The sequence below is a fragment of the Rhineura floridana genome, chromosome 3 (genome assembly GCF_030035675.1).
Source record: "Rhineura floridana isolate rRhiFlo1 chromosome 3, rRhiFlo1.hap2, whole genome shotgun sequence".
Classification (NCBI taxonomy): domain Eukaryota; kingdom Metazoa; phylum Chordata; class Lepidosauria; order Squamata; family Rhineuridae; genus Rhineura; species Rhineura floridana.
Genome location: NC_084482.1, coordinates 155,241,114 through 155,267,375, shown reverse-complemented (window position 1 = coordinate 155,267,375; position 26,262 = coordinate 155,241,114). Strand labels below are relative to the sequence as shown.

At 42.7% G+C, this 26,262-nt stretch overlaps 1 protein-coding gene across 1 annotated transcript in view; it reads right to left on the bottom strand.

The window, feature by feature from the left end:
• LOC133380669 (uncharacterized) overlaps positions 1 to 26,262 on the bottom strand; it is a 167,624-nt gene that overhangs the window by 113,424 nt on the left and 27,938 nt on the right. The window contains exons 9-12 of the mRNA XM_061618400.1: positions 24,869 to 25,034; positions 23,204 to 23,410; positions 22,618 to 22,779; positions 1,046 to 1,126 (exon numbers count right to left, since the gene is read on the bottom strand). Coding sequence (XP_061474384.1) covers positions 1,046 to 1,126; positions 22,618 to 22,779; positions 23,204 to 23,410; positions 24,869 to 25,034 — 616 coding nt within the window. The remainder of the gene's footprint in view (positions 1 to 1,045; positions 1,127 to 22,617; positions 22,780 to 23,203; positions 23,411 to 24,868; positions 25,035 to 26,262) is intronic.

Sequence of the window (26,262 nt, the reverse complement as noted above, 5' to 3'; positions counted from 1 at the left end):
GTAATTGCACTCATAGGTGCAATGGTGCCTGTGAAGGCCTCTCTTGGGACCCAGGAAGCCTCGGAATTCTTTTTCTCCCCTCTTTGGAACTGAGAAAGGAACAATCTCTGACTGGAGAACTACAGAGTTAATGAGGTAGCGAGGGAGTGTTGTTCCTTTCCGCTTCCTAGTTTTCCAGGTTGAGATCGGCACCCAGAGCAGGAAGCACAGTGAATGGGAGCAAAGGTCGAAAGGTTTTTTGACAGAAGGAAGGAAAAAAGATAAAGGGAAGGGGCATGACCAGGGAGAAAAGGGAAGGAAAGGAAGGGAGAAAGTGTTTCTCCTCTCTGGGGGTCAGCACTGTTTTTTGTTCCCCCCTCTGCTTTGGAGTGTACGTACTTATTTTATTTTACTCTCTGGAGGTCTTCCATTTTCTACTTCCTCACTCTAGGGGGCCTGCTTGTGTTTTTTGCTTTGTTTTCCCTCATCTCTGGGGGTCTATTTACTTACTTGCTGCCTTCTCTTCTCTAGAAATGTGTTGTTTTTCTTGTTCTCCCTCCCTCCCAGCCTGCCTCCCTCCCCTGTTCCATGGGACTCAGCATAATTTCTGGCTTATGGTATAGTCCCATTTCTTTCCTGTTTACAAAGATTATATAGTTTTAATAAAGCAAAACAGATTTCTCACTTCCAATAAATTGGAAGATTAAGGAGGACCAAGGAAAGTACTTCTACACACAGCACATAGTTAAACCATGGAATTTGCTTCCACAAGAGGCAGTGATGGTCACCAACTTGGATGGTTTTAAGAGAGGAATAGACAACTTAATGGAGGATAAGGCTACCAACAGCTACAAGCCATGACAGCTATGCTCTACCTATGTAGTCAGAGGTAGTATGCTTCCAAATACCAGTTGGTGGAAACCACAGGAGGGGAGAGTGCTCTTGTACTCAGGTCCTGCTTGCAGGCTTCCCATGGGCATACAGTCGGCCACCGTAGGAAGAGAATGCTGGACTAGATGGGCCAACAACATTTGGCAACATCACTGAGTAAGTTAAAGAAACTTACGAGGCTAAGGGGTGTTTTCTATACAAGTGTTGCTGGAGCTCTCCAATAGTCCATACTGCTGCTCTACATGCAGGATCCGTCCTAGAATCAAAACATATTTCAGGTGTAAAAAAGCCCTGAATTTACATAAATTACTATCCTAATGTTCCTTCATTAAAGTGAAAGGATAAAAAGTCTGTCTGATGCAACAACACCCTCTTTGAAAAGGTCAACCAATCTGATAACAGAACCAGTTTTTAATAGTGTTTTCTCCCTTTGTGGACAGGAGTAAGGTATGAGGAAAAGAAGCAAGCACTTTCTAGAAGCCTGTTCAGATTATACTTATCCCTTCATCCACTTCTACATGTGTAAGATAATGAAGACTTAGGATCACACACTTCCTGCAGAGTTCCCTTCACAGCACTCAGAAAAGTAGGACTTGACCCAGGCTATCTTGCATTTATCTGAACATGGATTCTCCCTTGGATCTGCTGAAAATCATTCTTTAAGAACACAGAGAGAAGGGAAGTGCAGGCTGCATGTGTGCAAGGGGTTGATGGACTATCATCCAGGGAGAATGAATGCAATGTAGTCAGGAAAATGCCCAGGGGCTAGAGGATAAATTAAGCAAGTTGGCAATGGTGAGGAGGTGGGGGGATGTAAAGGTATGAGAAAGCAGCCTTTCTTCTGCTAATGTATTGGGAACTTGGTGGGAAAGACATGAATCCTCTAGTTAGATGATGGAGCATTAGAGGGTAGTGTTAAAGTAATAGGCTGGCATAGGACAGGCCTGCATTACATTTACACCTGTTTACAGAAGAAGCTCATTGCAAGAATTGGTTAATGTAATGGATATCAGTAATCAAAATAAATGTTTTTATTTCACTGAAAATGTAGTAATATTTACAGTATCTCAACTACCTCCTTTTAATACAGGATTCATTTATACTACATACTCCTCAGTACTTTACTCGGTGCTTTGTACACAACCTAAGGCACTGTGCTTCAGGCAAATTTTTATTAAGTTTTCCTCTGTTTAACTTCATCATGCAGCCTCTCTCTTTGTGCCGAATTTCCTTCCTTTAAAAACTGTATTCAGTATTAATGCTTTGGGCAGATTTGTTACTTAGCTTGTACAAAGTAGAAGATAGTAATCTTCACTGCATTAGTAATCATGGGTGTAACTTAATTTGGCAATAACTCCATTTTCTCAAGGTGTTTAGGGATGCGGCTATTAGAATAACTCATTGTGAGTTCAAGTATATTTGTCACATGATAATTATACTTCTTCATTGTCTATTTGAATGTGCAAAAAGTATCACAGATAATTCTGTTACCAAACAATGGGAACAAACTGGGAGGTTATAGGTCTACAATTCTTGCCATATTTAAAACAAATGGTATAATCTCCTTTTCAGAATCTAGCTGAATCTAGAACTCACATCATTTACTGTTATACAAAAATAATAAGAGTGATATTTTCAGTATTTTCAAAACTTGAATTCAAAATGGTCTTACATATACTGTGCTGTGCTATAGGTAATTTAGAACCCATTGTTCATTAAAAGCAATCCTAGAGCAAGGTAGAACATAAAAATATATTATGCATAATAAAATAAATCTAAAAAATAATCAAGCCACAACAACAATATATCAATATATAACAGCTCTAAAAGGATGACAAAACATCTCCAGTCAACTAAATAAATGCCTGAGTAAATAAAAGTGTCTTTACAAGACACCTGAAAACCATCAGGAGAATCAGGGTACCACTATATGGAATGCCCTCTCAGGTGTCACTGCATATCATACTGTCAGTGATCATGACACTGTTAAGAGGTATGTCCACTCAATCACAGAGACTGGGCTGGTGTATAGGTGGGTAGGTGGTCCAACAAACAACTAGCTCCTGTGCTGTATAGGACTTTATATGTCAACAGAAAACTTGAACTTGGCTTGGAAGCTAGCTGACAGCCAGTGCAGTTCCTTTAGAACTGGTGTTATATTTGTGGCTAGCTATTTCACCCATCAACTTTGTTGTCGTTTTCTGTACCTGCTGCAGAGACTGAGAAGAATCAACAGGACTGCACTCCCCCTGTATTTCTCTCGATAAAGCTTATTCATCAGGGCAAATAAGATTTATTCAGTCTCGCCTGAACCCAAACTGGAAAGGATCTAGATTAGGAATGGGGAACCATTCACTCTCCAAATGTTGTTCAACTTCAATTCCCATTAGCCCCAATCAATATCGCTCCCATCAAGGATTATGGGAATTGTAGTCCAACAACATCTGGAGGGCTAAAGCTTCCTCATCCCTGGCCTAGATCAGTGGTTCCCAACCTGGGGGCCGTGATCCCCAGGGGGGCCACAAAGTAATCAGAGGGGGCCACAAATAGTAAAGAAATGAATTTTTTTTTGTCTTCACTCCCTGGACGCTTTCTGCTTCCCACTGCGGCTGCAGATGACACCTCCCCCTTGCCCCAAACAAGAGGGGAGGATTTTTGCTGAAGTGCCAGAGTGTCTTTCAGGCACACCAAGGGTAGGCATCTGCCTATAGAACACATGGCAGATGCCAAAGGAGGCTGAGGGTGGAGCTACCAGGAAGAAGAGGGGAATACTATCACTGACTCCCATCTCCTTGCACTGCTGCTGCTGACGACACCTTTACTCAGAATGAGAGGAGGCGGCTTTTTTTTGTGAAGCAAAAAGAAGCAAGGCTGCAAGGAAAGGCTGCTTTCCCCCTTCCTTCCTGGCAGCCAGCCAGCCTGCCTCCCTGGGGGGATGGGGTCACAAAAGGTTTTAAGCTTATAAAGGGGGTCCCGTACTCACAAAGGTTGGGAACCACTGGTCTAGATCATCAGTTTCTTCCAAGAGCACCTGAAACTGAATAGCCACCACCCTGTCAAGCACCCTCCCTAAAGTGGGATATTAGTGACAGCATGATAGTCATTATAATCTCCCAGGTCCAAGGTGGATTTCTTTAGGAGAGAGCATACCACTGCCTCCTTAAGAGCAGCAGGAACCTCCCCACCCCACAATAATGCATTCACCATACCCTGGACCACCTCATCAATCCCATCCAGCTAGCTTTAATTATCACTGGTTAGGCCTCATCTTGAGTATTGCATCCAGTTCTGGACACCACACTTTAAGAAGGATGCATACAAATTAAATGGGTTCACAGGAAGACAACAAGGATGATCAGGGGACTGGAAATAAAGCCTGAGAGACTGAAAGAACTGGGCATGTTTAGCCTTCAGAAGAGAAGGGGAGATAGGATAGCACTCTTCAAGTACTTGAAAAGTTGCCACACAGAGGAGGGCCGGGGTCTCTTCTCGATCATCCCAGAGTGCAGGACACAAAATAACGGGCTCAAGTTAAAGGAAGCCAGATTTCAGCTGAACATCAGGAAAAACTTCTTAACTGTTATACAGGCACAACAGTGGAACCAATTACCTAGAGAGGTGGTGGGCTCTCCAACACGGGAGGCCTTCAAGAGGCAGCTGGACAGCCACCTGTCAGGTATGCTTTGATTTGGATTCCTGCATTGAGCAGGCGGTTGGACTCGATGGCCTTATAGGCCCCTTCCAACTTTACAATTCCATGATTCTATGATCTATGAAGGGAAGGTTTGTGAGGGCAGGTGGTAGGGCTCATTGCTCCAAGTGTCTTGTCCACATTCTCAGGTCTCAACAACTGAAACTGATCCCATAATATTGGATTAGATAGTGAATGAGACACTTCACATGGATTTGCTATAAATGCTGTGTTCAAATAAGCAAGCAGATGAGCCATTTTATCCCTAAAGTGCCTTCCAGAATTGACACAGCTAGTTCCTGAATCCCAGATACTAGGCCTGATAACAGTGTCTGAACCATATGGAACAACTCAGCTGGATGGCTACTTGAAGATCCAATGGTGGCAGCAAGAATACCCCTTCTTTGCTGCCTTAACTGCCACATGATAGGCCCAACCAGGGGCTCTAGCACCTGTTTAGGTGGCAAGATTTATGCTATTTGCATTCTAGTTGCTATCCAACTTATCTCATCATCTAGGGTTCTTTTGTATACCAGGCTCCACAACATTATTTATTAAACTTCTATCCCACTCTTCCTCCCAGAAGGAGCCCAGGGTGGAAAACAAAGGACAAAACACTAAAAACATCTTAAAACTTATCAAAACAAAATATCTTTAAAACATTTTAAAAATAAAACATCTTTTTAAAACATATTTTTAAAAATCTTTAAAAACATCTTACAAAGAAATTCCAAAACAGACATAAACTGGGATAAGGTCTCTACTTAAAAGGCTTTTTGAAAGAGGAAGGTCTTCAGCAGGCACCGAAAAGATAACAGAGATGGCGCCTGTCTAATTTTTAGAGGGAATTCCAAAGTGTTAGAGCCACAACACTAAAGGTTTACTTCCTATGTTGTGTGGAACGGACCTCCGGCATTGAAGAAGACACTCAGGAGCAATCATATCAACAGCCCATCCCAGCTCACTATGCCATAGCAAGACCAGTGGTCTGACTATGACAATGAAACTGTACATAGCAAAAATAATAGAAAAACACACCAAACACTACACATACACTACCACATTACCTAATTTCTGACCTGGTGCAAACAAATGAAGGTCATGTCCTGCACAATGTGTTGAGCTGCTGGAGGAGTCAGACAGTTCCATGGGTTATGTTATGTTATGTTATATTTATACCCCGCCTTTCGGCCAAGAGGCCCTCAAGGCGGCTTACAGAAAAAGTAAACACAAATATAAAAATACATCAACAAGGCAATACATCAATAAAGCAATACATCAATAAGCAATACATCAATAAGCAATACATTGTACAAAAAATTAAATTAAATTAAATAGCAAATAACATTATATTAAGAAAAAATATCCAGGAAAGACATTCTGTCTTGCCTGAACTTACAACAATTTCAAGGGGCGGTACACCAGTCCGAGACAGCGACGGCCTGCAGCTCAGGCCAAGAGTAGTACAGCATAACGCTGTGGGTCTCCGTCTACATGCCCCGGCCCATGCTGCCGACGCCGCTGGTAGAGTGGAAACAGTTGTCATGGCAGCCATGGAGATCTGAGCCTCTCCTCACTTGGCCAGTATGGCCAGCTGGGCTATATCTTCTCTTGCCCATAATAGTTAGAATTCTGGCACCTCTTACCCTCCTCTCACTACAGTTACCCAGGTACATGATTAAAGTATCTCAAATCCACAATAACAACTAACTACAATATTAACTACAAGTGGCAGCTAATATAATTCACTAATAGGCAAAAAACCTTGCGGTTTAAGAACATACCTATAGTCCACAGCTATTCTATCAAACTTGAAAAAGCAGGGAAATTGGGCAGCTATAGTGAATGCACCAGGGGAGCAGGAGACCTGAACTCCTCTCTGAGATATTGGACTGCCCTACAAATTGGTCAAAATGCAAACACTATTTGGGTTGGTCTTTCACAGTTCAATCCACTTCCTGTGTAGCTTGGAAGAATTTGGTAACACTTGCCATCTCCAAAGATAGAGAATTATATTTTTGTATGTTTGCTGGTGTTCTTCTTACTTTGCTTCTTTCCTGTGTTATTAATGTTTCTACAGAGAATCTACACTAGAAAATTTTATTTCCCTCATCATTCATCCCAGAAATCTGTGTCAAATTTATTTTTATTAATTTCAAAGCCTTTTTATTGGTCAGTGAAGACAGCCTTTTGTGTTTCAAATTGGAGGTTATGTTCTATTTCTATTTTGGGTGCATTAACAGTGGAATTTGGACCTGCAGTTTGATGTAAAATCAGACTGATTCCAATATGTTTCTACTTCAGCAATGACTCTAGCTGTTGGAAAAAAGAGGATGCATATTTTCAGCCTGCTATGTTTAAACCACTTTATTTAAGGCAAGGTGGGCACAGTCAATTAAAAACATAGAGCACACCTAGCATTTGCTAGAATATATTTCACCTCCCACTGTTTTATCTTGTGCAAATTGAGACACTCCTGAGGTCCACTGGAGACTATTCTGCAGAAGTCAGTGCCATTATTCCACAATTATGTTTGGAGTTTTTTTAGTATAAATTTTGCAAAGAGTTGCTGTACTTCACATATTCACAGAAATAGAAACAAAAGAAAATGATTTCCTATAGGAAACATCACTAAAATTGCAAAGTAAATCAGACATATTCAAAGTGACCATCTGAACTATATCAACTGTCTTAATAATGTTGCTTCCTCCCTGCTAAAACAAGATCAGCACAGCACATATCTTTCTATTATTTGGGCTGATTGCAGGTGTTGCTACCACTCACCATATGCTCAGAGGCACATGTTACCAAATTCTTCCAAGCTACACAGCAAGTGGATTGGACTGTGAAAGACCAACCCAAATGGTGTTTGCGTTTTGACCAATTTGTAGGGCAGTCCAGTATCTCAGAGAGGAGTTCAGGTATCCTCCTCCCCTGGTGCATTCACTATAGCTGCCCAATTTCCCTGCTTTTTAAAGTTTGATAGAATAGCTGTGGGCTATAGGTATGTTCTTAAACCACAAGGTTTTTTGCCTATTAGTGAATTTCCCTGCTTTTTAATCCGGGAGGTAAGAAATGGGATCCTGTGCAAGTTTGCTGAGAATGGATGGATCATTTGCATGCTTATTGAGTTCAATGGGATTTACTCCCCTGCAATCATGCTTAGGATAGGTGAAACTGACCACAGAGAATGGGGAGGGGAGGAGGAGGAGGAGGGAGGGGAGGAAATGCAGAGGGGAGGACTGGGAGGGGAGGAGGCAGGATGGAGAGGGGAGGAGAAGGACAGGTTTGATCATTTGCATGTTTATTAAATTCAGTGTGTTTACTCCCGTGCAATCATGCTTAGGATAGGTAAAACTGACCGGGGGAGGGAGGGCTGGAGTGGGCAGGGGAGGAGGAAGGGAGAGGAGAGGGAAAAAGAAGGTCTGATCATTTGCATGCTTATTTTCAATGGGATTTACTCCTATGCAATAGTATAGGATAGGAAACACTGACCATGGGCGAGGAGGAGTGGGAGTGGGAAGGAGCGTATTGGAGGGGGGCAAAGGAAGGTGGAGGGGAGAGCAGGTTTGATCATTTGCATGCTTATAGAGTTCAATGGTATTTACTTCCATGCAATCATGTTTAAGATCGGTAAAACTGACCATGGGGAGGAGGAAGGGGAGGAGGAGGAAGGGGAAGGGGAAAGAGGGGATTGGAAGGGGATGGGGAGTGAGGGGCAAAGGAAGGGGGAGGGAAGGGGAAAGAGGGGATAGGAGGAAAGAGAAGGGAGGGTGGGTTTGATCATTTGCATATTTTTTGAGTTCAGTGGGATTTATTTCCATGCAATCATGTTTGAAAATGAAAATGGACTGCCTTCAGGTCAATCCCCACCTATTGCGATCCTTTGAATAGGGTTTTCATGGTAAACGGTATTCAGAGGCGATTTCATCATTGCCTTCGAACCCTGGTCTCCCAGGTCGTAGTCCAACACTGATCCAGGGAAGGGGCAGGGAGTGGGAGGGGAGGAGACTGGGTGGGTGGGCACTGGGCAGAAGGGAAGCCCCCTTCCTTTCCAAAAGGAAAACATTGTAAACAGAATCATTCTTTTTCAGGCTTTCCCCCACCTTTTTATTCTACAGCAGACACATGTAGCCTCCCACCCAAATTTAATCCAAAGCTTTCCCTGGCCACATCCACACCAGGCCTTTATTTCACTTTGGACAGTCATTTACCAATAAGTAAATAGCAGTATATAAAGTGCAGAATGACTAACAGAGAAAGGTAACCTTCTTCAACTAAGTCACATTTTGCAGTTCACCCTCTCCCACACATGATCCTATCAACCATCCAAAAGAACTTAATACTAACCTACTTAGAATTCCGATTCCAAAAATACTTAGGCGTTTATATACAGACCTGTAGTAAAAATAAGTGCTTATATTCAACTTAAATCATTATAGACACCCACAACTCCTAAAAGTAGACATCACAAGTATTTAATTGTACTGTGTACACAGTCTTCGTTTCAACCATGATGTAATCATAGCTTTGGATCAAGAGAACCAGGCATGAAAGGGAGCTTACAGAAAGGGTCTTTCCTGTCTGCTCAATTGTCCTGTAGCTCCCTGTGCCCTTTGAAAAGCCTCTCTAGGAGACCAGGGGACCTTCCCAAAGAGTGTGGAAAGCTGCGGGGAAGCCTGATGGAGAAAGGGGCTTGGCCAAAATTGGGTGAAAGCACCTTGTATAGTACCTCAAATGTACATGTGAATCAGTCAATTGTTTTACCACATTTATTTTTATATCACACACACAACTTATTTGATATATTAATAGACCACTGTACATAGCCAAACATCACAGCAGTGTACAACAATAAAATACAACAAAAAAGAGGAGCCCAATACTGCCTATTCTTTCTTTCTTTCTGAGTACTTTCAGACTGTTGCTATTTTCAGGTGGGATTCAATCACATATTGGCAAATTCAGGTTGCACAATGATAGTTGATTGGGAAGTCCTGTGCAACAAACCTGCTTCCCCCAACGATCAGACTTTTGTAGATAAAGAAAGCCACTGGATAATGCACGGGAATGTGTGGGATAATGCTTGCTGTGATGTACCATCATTTAACCTCACCACTAGGGCTGACGCCAGAGGGTGGCCAGGTTGGGCCCTGGCCAAGGGCTCCTGCAGCACAGAGGAGTCCGTGAAGGACCCCTCCTTAGGGTGAGAGGGTAGTGCTCCCATTCTGCGATCTGCAGCAGTGTTGACTCCCAACCCTGTCACAGATCACAGAGAGGAAGCTCCCAGCCCCTCCATACAGACTGCGCAGGCCCACAACACCCATCCGTATGCCCCACTTACCTCTCCTATTGCTGTGAATGCTGTGATGGTGGTGGAGGCTTCTCTAAGGAGCTGATGCCCCTACTGCCATCTTGGCTGATGGCAGGCACATGCGTGCGCATAGCAGAGTAGAGCAGGCTGTTCACCACAAACAAAACAGAGTAAATGATAATTAAATGCACAATGTCAACTCATGTCCCTGCAAACTGAATATTCAATATAACAGGTCATCCGGAAGCACCCAGACCGAGCCCTGTGGTACCCCACTCATAACTTCCGCCCAGTTTGAGAAAGAACCATTGATAAGCACTCTTTGAGTACGAATCTGGAGCCAGCTGTGGACCCACCTGATAGTTGTTCCATCCAGCCCACATTTAGCTAGCTTGCTAATCAGAAGATCATGGGGCAGTTTGTCAAAACCTTTGCTGAAGTCGAGATATATTATGTCCACAGCATTCCCCCAATCTACAAGGGAGGTTACCCGATCAAAAAATGAGATAAGATTAGTTTGGCAGGATTTGTTCTTCATAAAGCAATGTTGGCTCCTAGTAATCGCTGCATTGCTTTCAAGGTGCTTACAGATTGACTGCTTTATAATCTGCTCCAGAGTTTTTCCAGGGATTGATGTTAGGCTGACTGGTCTGTAGTTTCCCGGTTCCTCCTTCTTGCCCCTTTTGAAGATAGGGATAACATTAGCTCTCCTCCAGTCATCCGGCACTTCACCAGTCCTCCATGATTTTGCAAAGATAATAGACAGTGGTTCTGAGAATTCTTCAGCCAGTTCCTTCAATACTCTAGGATGCAGTTCTTCAGGCCCTGCAGATTTGAACTTGTAAAAAGTGATTAGGTATTCCTTGACCATTTGTCTATCAATCTCAAGTTCCAATCCTGCCCCTTCTACTTCACGTTTCCCGGGAGGGTCATAGACCCTTTTTTGGGAGAAGACTGAGCCAAAGTAGGAATTGAGCACTTCTGCCTTTTCTTTGTCATCTGTTATCATTTTGCCATCCTCACTAAGTAGCTGTGCCACCATTTCTTTTCTCTGTCTTTTACCATGGACATACCTGAAGAAAGCTTTCTTGTTGCTTTTCGCATCCCTTGCTAACTTCAGCTCATTCTCAGTTTTAGCCTTTCTGACACCATCCCTGCAATTCTGTGATACCTACCTGTATTCTTCCTTTGTGGCCTGGCCTTCTTTCCACTTACTGTATGTGCCCTTTTTTTGTTTTCATAAGAACATAAGAAGAGCCTGCTAGATCAGGCCAGTGGCCCATCTAGTCCAGCATCCTGTTCTCACAGTGGCCAACCAGGTGCCTGGGGGAAGCCCGCAAGCAGGACCCGAGTACAAGAACACTCTCCCCTCCTGAGGCTTCCGGCAACTGGTTTTCAGAAGCATGCTGCCTCTGACTAGGGTGGCAGAGCACAGCCATCATGGCTAGTAGCCATTGATAGCCCTGTCCTCCATGAATTTGTCTAATCTTCTTTTAAAGCCATCCAACTGGTGGCCATTACTGCATCTTGTGGGAGCAAATTCCATACTTTAACTATGCGCTGAGTAAAGAAGTACTTCCTTTTGTCTGTCCTGAATCTTCCAACATTCAGCTTCTTTGAATGTCCACGAGTTCTAGCATTATGAGAGAGGGAGAAGAACTTTTCTCTATCCACTTTCTCAATGCCATGCATAATTTTATACACTTCTATCATGTCTCCTCTGACCCACCTTTCCTCTAAACTAAAAAGCCCCAAATGCTGCAACCTTTCCTCATAAGGGAGTCGCTCCATCCCCTTGATCATTCTGGTTGCCCTCTTCTGAACCTTTTCCAACTCTATAATATCCTTTTTGAGATGAGGCGACCAGAACTGTACACAGTATTCCAAATGCGGCCGCACCATAGATTTATACAACGGCATTATGATATCGGCTGTTTTATTTTCAATACCTTTCCTAATTATTGCTAGCATGGAATTTGCCTTTTTCACAGCTGCCGCACACTAGGTCGACATTTTCATCGTGCTGTCCACTACAACCCCCAGGTCTCTCTCCTGGTCGGTCACCGCCAGTTCAGACCCCATGAGCGTATATGTGAAATTCAGATTTTTTGCTCCAATATGCATAATTTTACACTTGTTTATATTGAATTGCATTTGCCATTTTTCCGCCCATTCACTCAGTTTGGAGAGGTCTTTTTGGAGCTCTTCGCAATCCCTTTTTGTTTTAACAACCCTGAACAATTTAGTGTCGTCAGCAAACTTGGCCACTTCACTGCTCACTCCTAATTCTAGGTCATTAATGAACAAGTTGAAAAGTACAGGTCCCAATACCGATCCTTGAGGGACTCCACTTTCTACAGCCCTCCATTGGGAGAACTGTCCGTTTATTCCTACTCTCTGCTTTCTGCTTCTTAACCAATTCCTTATCCACAAGAGGACCTCTCCTCTTATTCCATGACTGCTAAGCTTCCTCAGAAGCCTTTGGTGAGGTACCTTGTCAAACGCTTTTTGAAAGTCTAAGTACACTATGTCCACTGGATCACCTCTATCTAGATGCTTGTTGACACTCTCAAAGAATTCTAATAGGTTACTGACACAGGACTTTCCCTTGCAGAAGCCATGCTGGCTCTGCTTCAGCAAGGCTTGTTCTTCTATGTGCTTAGTTAATCTAGCTTTAATAATACTTTCTACCAGTTTTCCAGGGACAGAAGTTAAGCTAACTGGCCTGTAATTTCCGGGATCCCCTCTGGATCCCTTTTTGAAGATTGGCGTTACATTTGCCACTTTCCAGTCCTCAGGCACGGAGGAGGACCCGAGGGACAAGTTACATATTTTAGTTAGCAGATCAGCAATTTCACCTTTGAGTTCTTTGAGAACTCTCGGGTGGATGCCATCCGGGCCCGGTGATTTGTCAGTTTTTATATTGTCCATTAAGCTTAGAACTTCCTCTCTCGTTACCACTATTTGTCTTAGTTCCTCAGAATCCCTTCCTGCAAATGTTAGTTCAGGTTCAGGGATCTGCCCTATTTCTTCCACTGTGAAGACAGATGCAAAGAATTCATTTAGCTTCTCTGCAATCTCCTTATCGTTCTTTAGTACACCTTTGACTCTCTTATCATCCAAGGGTCCAATTGTCTCCCTAGATGGTCTCCTGCTTTGAATGTATTTATAGAATTTTTTGTTGTTGGTTTTTATGTTCTTAGCAATGTGCTCCTCAAATTCTTTTTTAGCATCCCTTATTGTCTTCTTGCATTTCTTTTGCCAGAGTTTGTGTTCTTTTTTATTTTCTTCATTCGGACAAGACTTCCATTTTCTGAAGGAAGACTTTTTGCCTCTAAGAGCTTCCTTGACTTTGCTCGTTAACCATGCTGGCATCTTCTTGGCCCTGGCGGTACCTTTTCTGATCTGCGGTATGCACTCCAGTTGAGCTTCTAATATAGTGTTTTTCAACAACTTCCAAGCATTTTCGAGTGATGTGACCCTCTGGACTTTGTTTTTCAGCTTTCTTTTTACCAATCCCCTCATTTTTGTGAAGTTTCCTCTTTTGAAGTCAAATGTGACCGTGTTGGATTTTCTTGGCAATTGGCCATTTACATGTATGTTTAATTTAATAGCACTGTGGTCACTGCTCCCAATCGGTTCAACAACACTTACATCTCGCACCAGGTCCCAGTCCCCACTGAGGATTAAGTCCAGGGTTGCCGTCCCTCAGGTCAACTCTAAGCTTTTTTTTTTCAGGTCAACTCTAAGCTTTTTGTGAAGCCACTGTGCTTTTAGAACTTCCTTTTTTAGAAACTCCCACCCATCTTGGACTCCTTTTCTCATTAGGGTGGCTTGCCATGGAACAGTACTTACAATTGTCCTGAGTTTATTAAAATCAGCTTTCCTGAAGTCCAGGGTGAGCATATTGCTACTCTCAGCTTTTGTTCTGTTAAAATCAAGAATTCAAGTATGATGTGGTCACTTTCTCCCAGACTTCCTGTAACTGCCACTTCATCCACCAAATCACCTCTATCGGTTAGAATCAAGTCCAGGATAGCTGATCCTCTGGTTGCTTCCTCCACTTTCTGTACAATAAAGTTATCTCCAACACAAGTCAGAAATTTCTTGGAGGGGACGTGTTTGGCAAAATTTGTCTCTGAACAGATATCAGGATAATTGAAATCCCCCATTACTACTACATCACGCCACCTCAAAACATTGGCAATTTGCTTTTCAAAGTTACATTCTCGTCTTCTCCTTGATTGGGTGGTCGGTAGTAGACTCCAAGCACCACATTCCTTTTATTACTTGCCCCATTAATTTTAATCCAGATACTCTTGGTGGAGCTACCAAGCTCATCTTCCTGTATTTCTGTGCAGGGATATATATTTTTAACATATAGCATGACTCCACCTTCCTTTTTATTCCTTCTGTTCTTTTTGAACAAATTATATCCTTCAATTGCTGTATTCCAGTCATGGGAGTCATCCCACCAAGTTTCAGTTATACCTATCGTATTGCCTTCCTGTATTAAGAGTTCAAATTAGTCCTGCTTGTTTCCCATGCTGTGTGCATTAGTATACAGACATCGAAGACCATGTGATTTATGGCTTGGCTTCCTTACTACATTTTTCTGAGGACTGTTACTGGACCCTATTAGAGCCGATCTCTCTGTTCCTGTTACTGTGCACAAGCCTTCATCAGTCATTACCACCAAGTTTACATCTCCCTCTCCTTTAGGATTCAGTTAAGTCCTCCTGATGAACTTGTCCATGCTGTCTAGATCTTGTGGGTCCTCTGTTATCACTACTTCAATCTACACATAGTAGATATTTTAATATGTCATCAACTTTAATGAAAATCAAGACAATCTATGCATAGTAGATATTTTAATATGTCCATTCATTCAGGTCATATTCCTAAATATGCTAAAAGGAAAAATTATTTACAGCGCTTCATATTGCCAATCAGTGTGAAAAAGCATTATTCTTCTGTTTGGATGTAGACACCCTAGCCTAGACTAGTTTGCAGAAGGGATGATAAAGGAATGTTGCCAAAGCTCAGCAACTAGATAGCTAAGATGCTTCCAAGACTTTTGATCTGCTAGACTGCTCTGATCTAATCTAGAAAAACTTGCTTAATTAAAACAAGCTCAAAAGTTACACAGCTTCCAGGAAAACTCAGTGTGTTGTATCTTGATCTCACAGTGGGGTTTTCAAAACTTTCTGGCTTCACAGAGCCCTTTCTACACTGACCTGTCACATGAAGAATCTCCCTGAACATCTGCGGAGGGTTCCGGCATCATGCTCTAAAGTGCATGGTGTATTCAGAATTACCAGTGGCAATGGCCCATTTAAACTACTTCACAGAATACAAACGACTTTCTCCTCTGGCTGCTCGCTTACAGAACATTAGTACTAGTGTTCAAGCTGTCTTACAAGTTTGCCTACTATTACTGATCTGTTCACTGAGGAATTTTTGATGAGCATCCACATTTCAAAACCACTAATCTAGCAAGTTCAGCTCAGTACTATTCATAATATTAGTTGTAAAGCTGCAGTGAAGCTGAAACTGACCAGAACAAAGGCAAAACTGGCACATCACTTTTTAAGGTGTCAAGGGAGGGAGATTAATACTAAAACCGAGCCTTTCTATTTCCTGTGCAAACAGGGAAAACTGGCAGGTTCATCATTCTTGAAACAGAGAGATAAATGTCCCCCATAAAGCACTTTCCATTTGGCTAGTTGGGTGGAGGGGCTGCAACAGAACATATTAATATGCTCTAAGTGTCCCTCATGATTTTCTGGAATTTCTGTTAAAGAACACCAACCCTTTTACTTTAGTTTGCCTTTTGGAGAGATTGTGAGGCTGCCTATAAATAAAAAAAGTATGCTCATATGTTTACAGAGGTGCACTGATTTACCTTCCACGCACATACCCACCCCTCATACCTTTCAACATACATAACAAATATTGCTGGATGTGAATTGCAACTATTCTATAAATACAACCAGATATATTATTAAAGTTAAAGAACTGTCGAGCCCCAGCTATCCCAAGCGCATCAGGGAGAGTGGGCAGAGGATGAGACTTTGAGAGCTTTGAGGGAGGGGGGAGAGTTAGCAGACCTCCAGTTGCCCTGGACAATCCCCTGGGTGACCTAGATCCCGCTCCACCTGAAGGCGCCTTGCCACCTGCAAGCGTTCCACCAGAGCCATTGGGGAGCGATCTCGCATGCACGCCATCTCCAACCCCCCAGGACTCCCCACCTGGACCTTCAAACGCCAGATCGGTACATAATAACAGCACTCTCATCCATGACTTGATTGTGGATGAAGGTGTCGATTTGGTGTGCATTACTGTGACCTGGGTGGGTGAGCTTGGAGGGATTGATCTGACCCAGCTTTGCCCACCTGGATACTCGGTGCAACACTAGCACAGGCTGTGGGGATGGGGGGGAGAAGTTGCTGTGGTCTACAGAACTTCCATCTCTGTCACCAGGAAACCACTCTGTCTTGGAGCTGGCTGTGAGGGCTTGCACCTGGTGTTGGGCCGAGGAGACAGTAAACTAGGGTTGCTGCTGGTGTACCGTCCACCCTGCTGCCCGGCAGCTTCTCTGACCGAGCTGGTGGAGGTCATCTAGGTTGTGGCGTTGGAGGAGCCCAGAATGATAGTGCTGGGTGACTTCAATGTCCATGCTGAGGCTGCCTCTAGTGTTCCAGCTTGGGACTTCATGGCCTCCATGACGACCATGGGGCTTTCTCAAGTTGTTACTGGCCCAACACATAGGGAAGGGCACACCCTCGACTTGGCTTTTGCTCCAGATGGAGGAAGGGGTGGTCTGGAGATAGCGGGGCTGGATGTCACCCCATTGTCATGGTCAGATCACTTCCTGGTGAAGTTTAGACTTATGGCTCCGATCCTTCCTTGCAGGGGTGGTGGACAGGTTAAGATGGTCCACCTCTGGAGCCTAATGGAATCCACTGGATTTCTGAATGCCCTGGGGGAGTTCCCAGTAGATAGAGCAGGTGACCCTGTTGAAGCCCCTGTCATGCTGTGGAACAGCGAGGTGCATCGGGCTCTCAACACGGTTGCCCACGAGTGCCCTCTCTGGCACTGAAGAGCCCGGCTCGCACCTTGGTACACCAGTGAGCTAAGGGCAATGAAACAGGCTGGATGATGGCTAGAGCGCAAGTGGCAAAGACGTGCTGTGAGGCTGATCGGGCACAAATAAAACATCAGAACCGTGTCTACTGTGTGGCAGTGAGGGCAGCGAAGAAGGCCCACTTCTCTGCCTCCATCGCATCCTCAAGTAGCCGTCTGGTGGAGCTTTTCCGTATTGTCAGCGGACTGTTGACATCAACTCCAGGAAATGGAGTCTTATTCCCTTTGGAGGCCCACTGTGAATTGTTTGCAAGGCACTTTGAGGGTAGCTTGCTTCCGTAGCAGTCTTGATGCCCCATCCACATCTACTGTAGTCTCCAATGAGGTGTCCAGTGCAACGTCTGCTGCAACTTCTTGGGAACGGTTTCCATTGATGTGGCCTGATGACGTGGACAAGATGCTTGTGATAATGTGGCCAGCAACGTGTCCTCTCAACCCTTGCCCTTCTTGGCTTATTAAAGCTTGCCGAGGGGGTCTGACCGAGTGGATCCAGGGTGTGGTCAACGCATCATTGTGAGAGGGAGTGGTTCCAGCCACCTTGAAAGAGGCAGTGATTCGACCACTCCTGAAAAAGCCCACCCTGGACCCACTGGTTTGTGACAACTACCGACTGGTTGCAAATACCCCTTTCTTAGGGAACGTGATTGAGAGGGTTGTGGCACAGCAACTGCAAGTACTCTTGGATGAAACAGATTATCTTGACCCATCCCAGTCTGGGTTCAGGCCTGGTTACGGGACTGAATCGGCCTTGGTCGCCCTGATGGATGACCTTTATCGGGAGAAGGACAGGGGGAGTGTGACCCTGTTGTTCTTACTTGATCTCTCAGCAGCTTTTGATACCATTGACCATGGTATCCTTCTGGGCCGACTTGGTGAGATGGGTATTGGAGGCACTGTTTTACAGTGGTTCCCATCCTATCTCCAGGGTTGTTCTCAGAGAATAGCATTGGGTGGCTGTCTTTCGGCCCCCTGGCAGCTGTGCTGTGGGGTGCTGCAGGGTACCATCTTGTCCCCCATGCTGTTTAACATCTATATGAAGCCCTTGGGAGCAGTCATCAGGAGCTTTGGGGCGAGGTGTCAGCAGTATGCTGATGATACCCAGCTCTATTTCTCCGTAGCATCTGAATCGGGAGAAGCCATGCAAGCCCTGGACCACTGCCTGGACTCGGTGGTGGGCTGGATGAGGGCCAATAAACTGAATCCTAGCAAGACAGAGGTGCTGTGGGTTGGTGGTTCCCGAGTTCAGATAATTGGTCAGTTGCCTGCTTTGGATGGGGTCGCACTCCCTCTGAAACAGCAGGTCCGTAGTCTGGGGGTGCTCTTGGATCCATCTTTGTCGCTAGAGGCCCAGGTGACCTCAGTGGCTAGGAGTGCCTTTGACAGCTGCGGCCGTTTCTGGACCAGGATAGCCGGAACACTGTTGTCCACGCACTGGTAACCTCTAGGCTAGATTACTGTAATGTGCTCTATGTTGGACAGCCCTTGAGGTTGGTCCGGAAGGTGCAGCTGGTGCAAAATGTGGCAACGAGACTGCTCACTGGAGCAGGGTATCACCAACATGTCACCCCACTGCTGAAAGAATTGCACTGCCTGCCCATTTGCTACCGGGCCAAGTTCAAGGTTCTAGTTTTGGTGTACAAAGCCCTATACAGCTCGGGACCAGGATACCTGATAGACCATCTTACCCTTTATATGCCAAGTCGATCACTGTGCTCTGCAGGTGAGGGCCTCCTGCAGATACCATCTTATCAGGAGGTTCATTCTGTACAATATAGGAAATGGACCTTTAGTGTGGCAGCACCTACCCTGTGGAATTCCCTCCCTTTGAATATTAGGCAGGCATCATCTCTGCTATCTTTTTGGCACCTTTTGAAGACTTTCCTCTTTCAACAAGCCTTTTAAGTTGAGACCTATCCCAGTCTGCATCTGTGTCAGAATTGTTTAATATGTTTTTTAATAATGTTTTTAATTCTTTTTTAAGGTTGTTTTTTAAAATGTTTTTAATGCTGTTTTGTTTTAATGTATTTTAAGTTCTGTTTTTATGATGTTTTAGAATGTTTTAGTGCTTTGTTTGCTGCCCTGGGCTCCTGCTGGGAGGAAGGGCAGGATACAAATTAATTAATTAATTAATTAATGTTTCCCCGCCAACTTGCTCCCCGCCTCCTGAAGTTGAGCCAGCACCTAGCAAGCCTGTACTGTCTGATGAGCAATCGGAGGCTCGCCCCCCCCTCGCCCCGTGCGAGATGATGCAAGAAGCAGGGCAGTGAGAGGGTGAAACCATGCAGGAGTTGGAGATTATGGGCAAAGACCTTCTCTACTTAAGGCAGCGCCCCCCTGGTTGATGTGCTGAGTCAATGTACTCCACACACTGCAGAGAATGCTTAGTTAGCATAGTTAGCATCAGTAGTGAGCCAGCCTAGTTAGGTCTATGAAATGCACTGCTTTTGATGTAACCGTGACTCTAATAAAGCAAGAATTATTGCCAGTCTCATCTCCGTCTCCTGTGTCGGGCTCTGGGCAGGACAAGAACTGAATTCACAAAAGTATGGAAAATGGGGTATAGATAGTTGAAATTTAGAGAGAGTAACCTACTATGGTCAGGTTCTAACTAACCCAGTTTCAAATGTTAGCATCATACAAGCTGTTGCAGAGGAAATGCATTCATCACATATAAGGCAGAAATAACTTATTAATATACAATACAGCATAAGCCCACTTATAGATAACCGATTTCCATGCATCATTTTCATGAGTGTGTCTTCAAGAGATCACTTCAAAAAGTGATCTCGAGAGTATGAAATACTATGATGGACAATGCCCTAAAATTCATGGGATTCAGCCAAACATATTGCAAATACATATGCTTAGCATCAAAGCATAAGACACATGTATTTGACACTACTAGATCTGCCTTGATATATGTATAAGATTATCGCGTTCTGCTGGCATGAATACCCTGTATAAATATATGTTATTCATTTCTTCCTCCAAAATTCAAAACATTTAATTAATTGTAGGTTATTGTTTTCTTGCTTAGACAAGCACTCAATGTGGCTTTTATATCCAGAAATAAAACAATAAATATATGTTTAAAAACATATACATCAACACCAGAACAATAATAAAACAATATGTTAAAACAGCACAAATCACATTTTTTAAAATTTCAACACCTATTGAAAGATTGGGACAGAAGAAGCTTATCCCTGGGGACAAAGTCCTTAAACTTTGCTGTCACCATTAAGAAGGTGCTTACTCTGGTACCTACCAATAAAGTATCCAATAAAAATGAGCCAGAGAATTGGGCCTCAACTTAGGTTCATGCAATACAGTTCCCTATATCCTGCTCTTTTTCTTCTTCTAGCAACGTATACCGACTGACCAATCAACTGTTGTCAAGATTACAATGGTATACAACAAACTGAAATTTTGACTTGCTCATCAGCAAATTTATGTTTGTCTTCCATTTGAGAAGCCCTAATCCCATTAAAAACCTTCAGTACCGAGTAACAATAACATTTGCAACATGATATAATAGATGCTTCAAAAATCCCAAATGTCACTTGCTAACATCACTAGTTAGAGACAAAATCTCTCAAGAATTAATCCAAGCTAATTATTTGGAATTAAGGATGGATAAAATGCTGCAATTGACTGCTAAAATGCTCCAATTCACTGAGCACATTGTTTAAGGCAATGCCATTTTGGCAAGAATTGACAGGGCGCAAGAAATGGTTTTATGGAGGAATTGGAGCCAACTAGAATGGTCGTGTAAGGGGGAAATCGCAAGCTAGAGACGCACTGTAAACTATAACAATACATTCTGTCCACACTTGCTGCATTAGGCTTTACCATGTTGTTTCTGTTTCTGGAGCTTAAGTACAGAGACGGCTTATATACATGTATTATTGGTCTCAACTTATAGCAGCCTGTACTTTAGCCTATGATACACAATTTGTTTATTAAAATGTTTAAATATTACCTTTTATTGTCCCAAACCAGTTTATGTAAAGTTATCACAAAATGATATAAAACAATACTAAAATGGGAGCAACATACTTTTGACAACCAATAAGTTGTTGTTGTTATGTGCCTTCAAGTTGATTTCAGATAATTCAGCAGGTAATAAAATACTTTAGTCAAGCCCCACGCTCAGTCACCGCCCAGGCCTTTGGGAGGGGTAAGGTTTAATGTTGAACTGATATTATTTATTTTATTTGTTCACCTGCTGCTTATTAGACTGCTGTGAATGTTCTATGTACACACAATATTTTATTTACTTGAAGATACTGTTAATTTACTCTTTTATTACTGTACATATCCCGGCCTTGGACCATATGGTGAAGGGTAGGTTATGAATACAATAAATAAATAATAAATAAAACCACCTGAAAAAGGTGGGTTTGCAGTTCCTTTGAAAGTTCATAAACAGCAGTGGCTAGTGAGATGATTTTCCAGAGGAAGCTAACCCCCCACTAATGTGGGTCCATTGATGCAGATCAATAGGCTGTCAGCAACCATATGCTTGCATGTTGCTGGCCGAGATACCCTCTGCTAGTGTATCCCCATGGTAACCAGCAAATAGATGCTTTCCCCATCCTCAATCATCACCCAGGCAGAGCATCCAAGCCCCTAATACACCATGCTGGAGGGGGTTCGGATGGCGCAGTGGTGTGCCATCCAGCCCTACCTGGCTCAGACAGTGGAGAAGCCACACTGGCAAAAACCACCCCATTGTGTCCACCCAAATGACTGGATCCTAAGATGGCCCTGCAGCTGTCACATGACAGCAATGGGCCCATTTTGGGCCTCTTCACTGTACCAGCCTGGGAGCTGGAACAGTGAAGGGAGATTTTTCTTGCCCACCAATTGCCTTCTGCCCTGACCAGTGCAAGCAGTAGGGTTGAGGATGCCGTGTTGGCTGCACTGCTCCGTCACACCGCACTGCTGACCAGGGGTTGGGATTGTAGCCTGACTCACAAGCGAGGAACTTGTCTTGATCTCCCAGGGAGGTAATTCCAGAGCCTTAGGGCAATTGCGCTAAGGCCCTGTTTCTTGGTGTTGGTGATTCTACCTCATGTAATGAGGGTAAACAATGTATTCTTATGACTAACTTAACTAGAAAGGAGTTAATATGGAAAGAGTTGGTTAGTAAGATATATTGGTTCAATGCTATGAGGGGCTGTAATGATAAGCATTAGCACCGTGAATTTGGTGCAGACAATCACAGGAAGTGAAGTTGCTGCAGAAGTGATCAAAGATGTTCTTTTCTCCCCATATTCATCAGGGTTTCCATATTCATTGATCCTTTGTGAAGCACACTTGCATTAAGTTTCAAACTGAGTTCCAAATAATATACAGGGAGAGTGGAAAAGCAAACAAAGTGGTCAAAATGATCAGCTTGCTTCAATCAGGTACTTGTTAATGGTTTATTAAAATAAAGAAAAATTATAACATTCTGTATATGCAAATATAAGAGGTAACATGTTCAAATGCATTTTATGTAATCTGACGTATCCTTCATATGATGTTCTGACTGGCTTGCATACAGAGAGCTAAGATTTATACTTTCAACAACTATTGAAATTATTATTACCTTGCTGTATAGACCCATATTTCCAAAGGTGTCAGGAGGAAGTAAACAATTCCACTAGCTCGGTTGTAGGTATAGCTTAGTACTTCCTGGAGCAGAGGAGGATAAGGAGGTGGCAGAACTGTGCATAACTTTTCTCCATTATGTAGTGAGAATACTCTTAAACTTTGGAAATGAACAAGGAAACAAACAGTAAATTTTAAAAACCTATAGTTCAGCTATTGGATACTTTAAAAAAAAACTTTTTAAAAGAACTCTGTTGCATCACCATAAAACGTCCCCATATATACAGTCATCTTTTTTTTAGAAAACTGCCTTCAGTTTTAGATGGCAACATAAGGATATTAAGGCTGCAATCCTATAAAAGCTTACCAGGAAGTAAGTCCTTCTGAACTAATGCGGCTTACTTCTCAGTATGTATATATAGAATCATGCTGAAACATTTGTTTCAGAGTTGTACCATCCAGATATTAATATAAATATATTTATTTTGGGAAGGATTACATTGAAACAATATATTTTTAAAAAATCTGTCTTCAAGAAAACCTAGATGTTTAGTTTTTGCTGGTTTGTTAACATGTCAACATACCTGTTGTCAACACCCATAGCAACCACTCTGTTGGACTTCCCATCTGCACTACAGATGTAGAGATTACTTATTGGACTGTTGACATGAGTCCAAAAGGTAGTAAATGAGTTCAGGTCATATATATGAAGATTGCGGGGAGAACAGCAGTACAGAAATTTATCATCCATTGTGCCAATCCAACGTATTCCTTCTTGGAATAGTGGTAAGCTGGACATAAAAGAACGGTATTATAGACTAAATGTGAGCTGAAGAAAATAAGCAATGAATTGCATGTTATTGCAATTATTATAGAAGAGACAAGGATGAAATTAATGACATGACACTCTTCAAAGTGCATCAAATTCATTAAAGTAATAGTAACAGTAATAATAATCCACATAATGTGCAAATATTGATGCTACTATCAATGAGGACAAAATGTGTAGTTAGTAAATGTATATGCTGACTGAATTAGTCAGTTTAGCATATTATCTTACAGACAACAAAAAGAAGGAAGCACATAACAACTAGTAATTACTGTTCTAGTTTCTGTATCATATACACATTTGATAGGCAATGGCGACTATAAACAATTTACACCTTATAAAAGACTTTTAGTTATAATTATAATTATATATTTTATTGAACTATTTACAGTGAATTGTACAAAGGAAGTGATGTAACAACTTTAAAAATCAATATATGTTCAGGGATAGAATTTCAAAACTAATTTATATCATAATCCTATGTGCATTTTCTCAGACATCAGCTCCAAAGTAAGGGCTCATCTACATGGGAGCATTTCTTCGTAGGAAATACATTGCATTTACCTTCATAGATTTGCACCGTCCGCAGTTCCTGCTCAATGTTAGCTGCCAATTGCTTTTTCCCATTCACACAAGTAGGCATTCCTCTGGGGAAGATTAGTCTCACTGTTTCTTTGTGGCTCCACCCTCTAATTATACATTTCCACTCCCTCTGGTTGCCAGGTGACTGAGCATGCTCAGTCTGTTCTACCAGCTGCAGTATATTTCTTTTTTAAAAAACCAGAAGTGCAAATATCTGTTTTCCATTACTATGGTTGGTAGGATACAGCTGAAATATAAATCTTTCTTTGTGCAGTGTTACGTTTTTGCACATAAGTTAGGGGGAAAGGAAAATAAAGGCACTGTTTGCAGCAACATAAAAATGGAGCAGAATGGAGGAGAGCAGCTGGAAGTTGCTTGCCAGCCCACAGGAAATAAAATGAAAGAAGGGAGGAAGAGATAGAGGGTGTGGAGAGAGGAATGATTGACACATTCACCTAAAAGGATCAGAGCAAAGCATCTGCAAGCACTATAGAAATGGAGTGGTGACTTTTTTCTCTCCACTTTTCATATTATCAGTGGATTGGGTTAGTATAGATTTATAGGGGGGAAACTGCATGACAGCTTCTCTTTGCCTGTAATGTCATATGAACCATGCAAATTTAAAGGAGATGCGAGTAGCACCAAACATACAGTAAACCACCGTGTAGATGAGCCCTGAGTGCGTACAGGATTGCAACTTAGGATTTTAGAAGCTGTAAAACATTCTAGTCTACTCTTTATATATAAAATGTTTGAATTTGATGCAAAGATACCCTTCCACCTCTGCATCTAACCCCATGTATTTACAAACTGGGCAGTACTACCTTATTTAAATTACCTGTAAAAAATGTCCATTGTATCAAATGACCAGAGTTTGACTGATCCATCTAGCGATCCAGAGATAAATAATGAAGTAGTGTTTGGGTGCAATAGAAGCTTTGTGACAGTTTTGGAATGACCATTAAATACATGCAGCAAGGAGCCTTGGTCATTCCAAGATTTTACTGGATAAAAAGAATAACAGACAAGCACAAAATTAGTACAATTGTTAACAATCCAGTTATAAATATAGGATTGGATCCATTGTCTTTGTTCCATCAGTGCTTCAAATACAGGATGGCACCCCCTTCCTTTTGTGATGACCTCCTTAATTACAATTTCAGAAGGTTAAAGACAGCATTATTTGCTTTCCACTTTTGTTCAAGCACCCCCTCAGCCTGGATCTCTCCATCATGCCACTATGTGCTTGGCTGAGAAGGACAGTCTGGTCTCCAGCTCTGATCAAGATCCATTCCATATTCAGTGCTTGAATTACAGGAGGGAAGAAGGGATCTGGCTAGCTTCCCTACTTATTATGATGGCTCCTTAAACTACCTTGGCTGATTTGGCTGAAATAGTGAGGAGTCAGGGTTGCGGTTTTTAGATTTAATTGGCTTGGATCTTGAGAAGTGCAGAAAATGCAGTTTGACAGAAAGAACCATTGGTTCCTACCTGAAAGGTAGTTCTGTGTTACTGGACAGAAACTCATCAGCTTGGTTTACAGCTCCACCTTGTGGTCAGAGGCAGGAAAGACAAGTTGAAGGAAGTAGGTCACTCCCAGCATTCCTCAGTTGGCATTCTCGTCAAGCTCGAATGGTCCAAGGAAAAGTAACCATGCAAATGGGGGACATGTGACCTACTTCCCATTAAGAAAGAAACTGCTGGAGAAAACTAGTACTACATAAGAGTTAATGGACAGGACATCCACAAGGGTGGGGCTGAAGATTTTCTGTCCAGCAACACAGAACTACCTTTCAGGTAGGGAACAAATGGTACTTTCTTGTGTTGCTGGAGAAATTCATCAACTTGCGATATCCCAAAACTTCCCATGTAGGAAGGGAAATACAGAAGAACTGTCCATTAAGTCAGGAGGGTCCACTGAAGAACCCTTCGACAAAGGCAGCTTCCACTGATGCATAGTGTCCATTTTATAATGCCTAGTAAACATATTGGGGGAAGCCCAACTGGCCGCCCTACAAATTTCCTCTATTGGAGCATTAGCCAAGAGAGCCACAGAGTTAGCTGTGGCCCTTGTAGAATGGGCCATTATTCTAGACAGAACAGGCAATTTCTGGGGTTCATAAGCAAGCGCAATTCAAGCCCACCTGGATAGTGTGGCAGTGGTGACTCTTTTACCTAGAATGGCCGGATGAAAAGAAACAAACAGGGAATCAGTTAATCTAAAGGACTTGA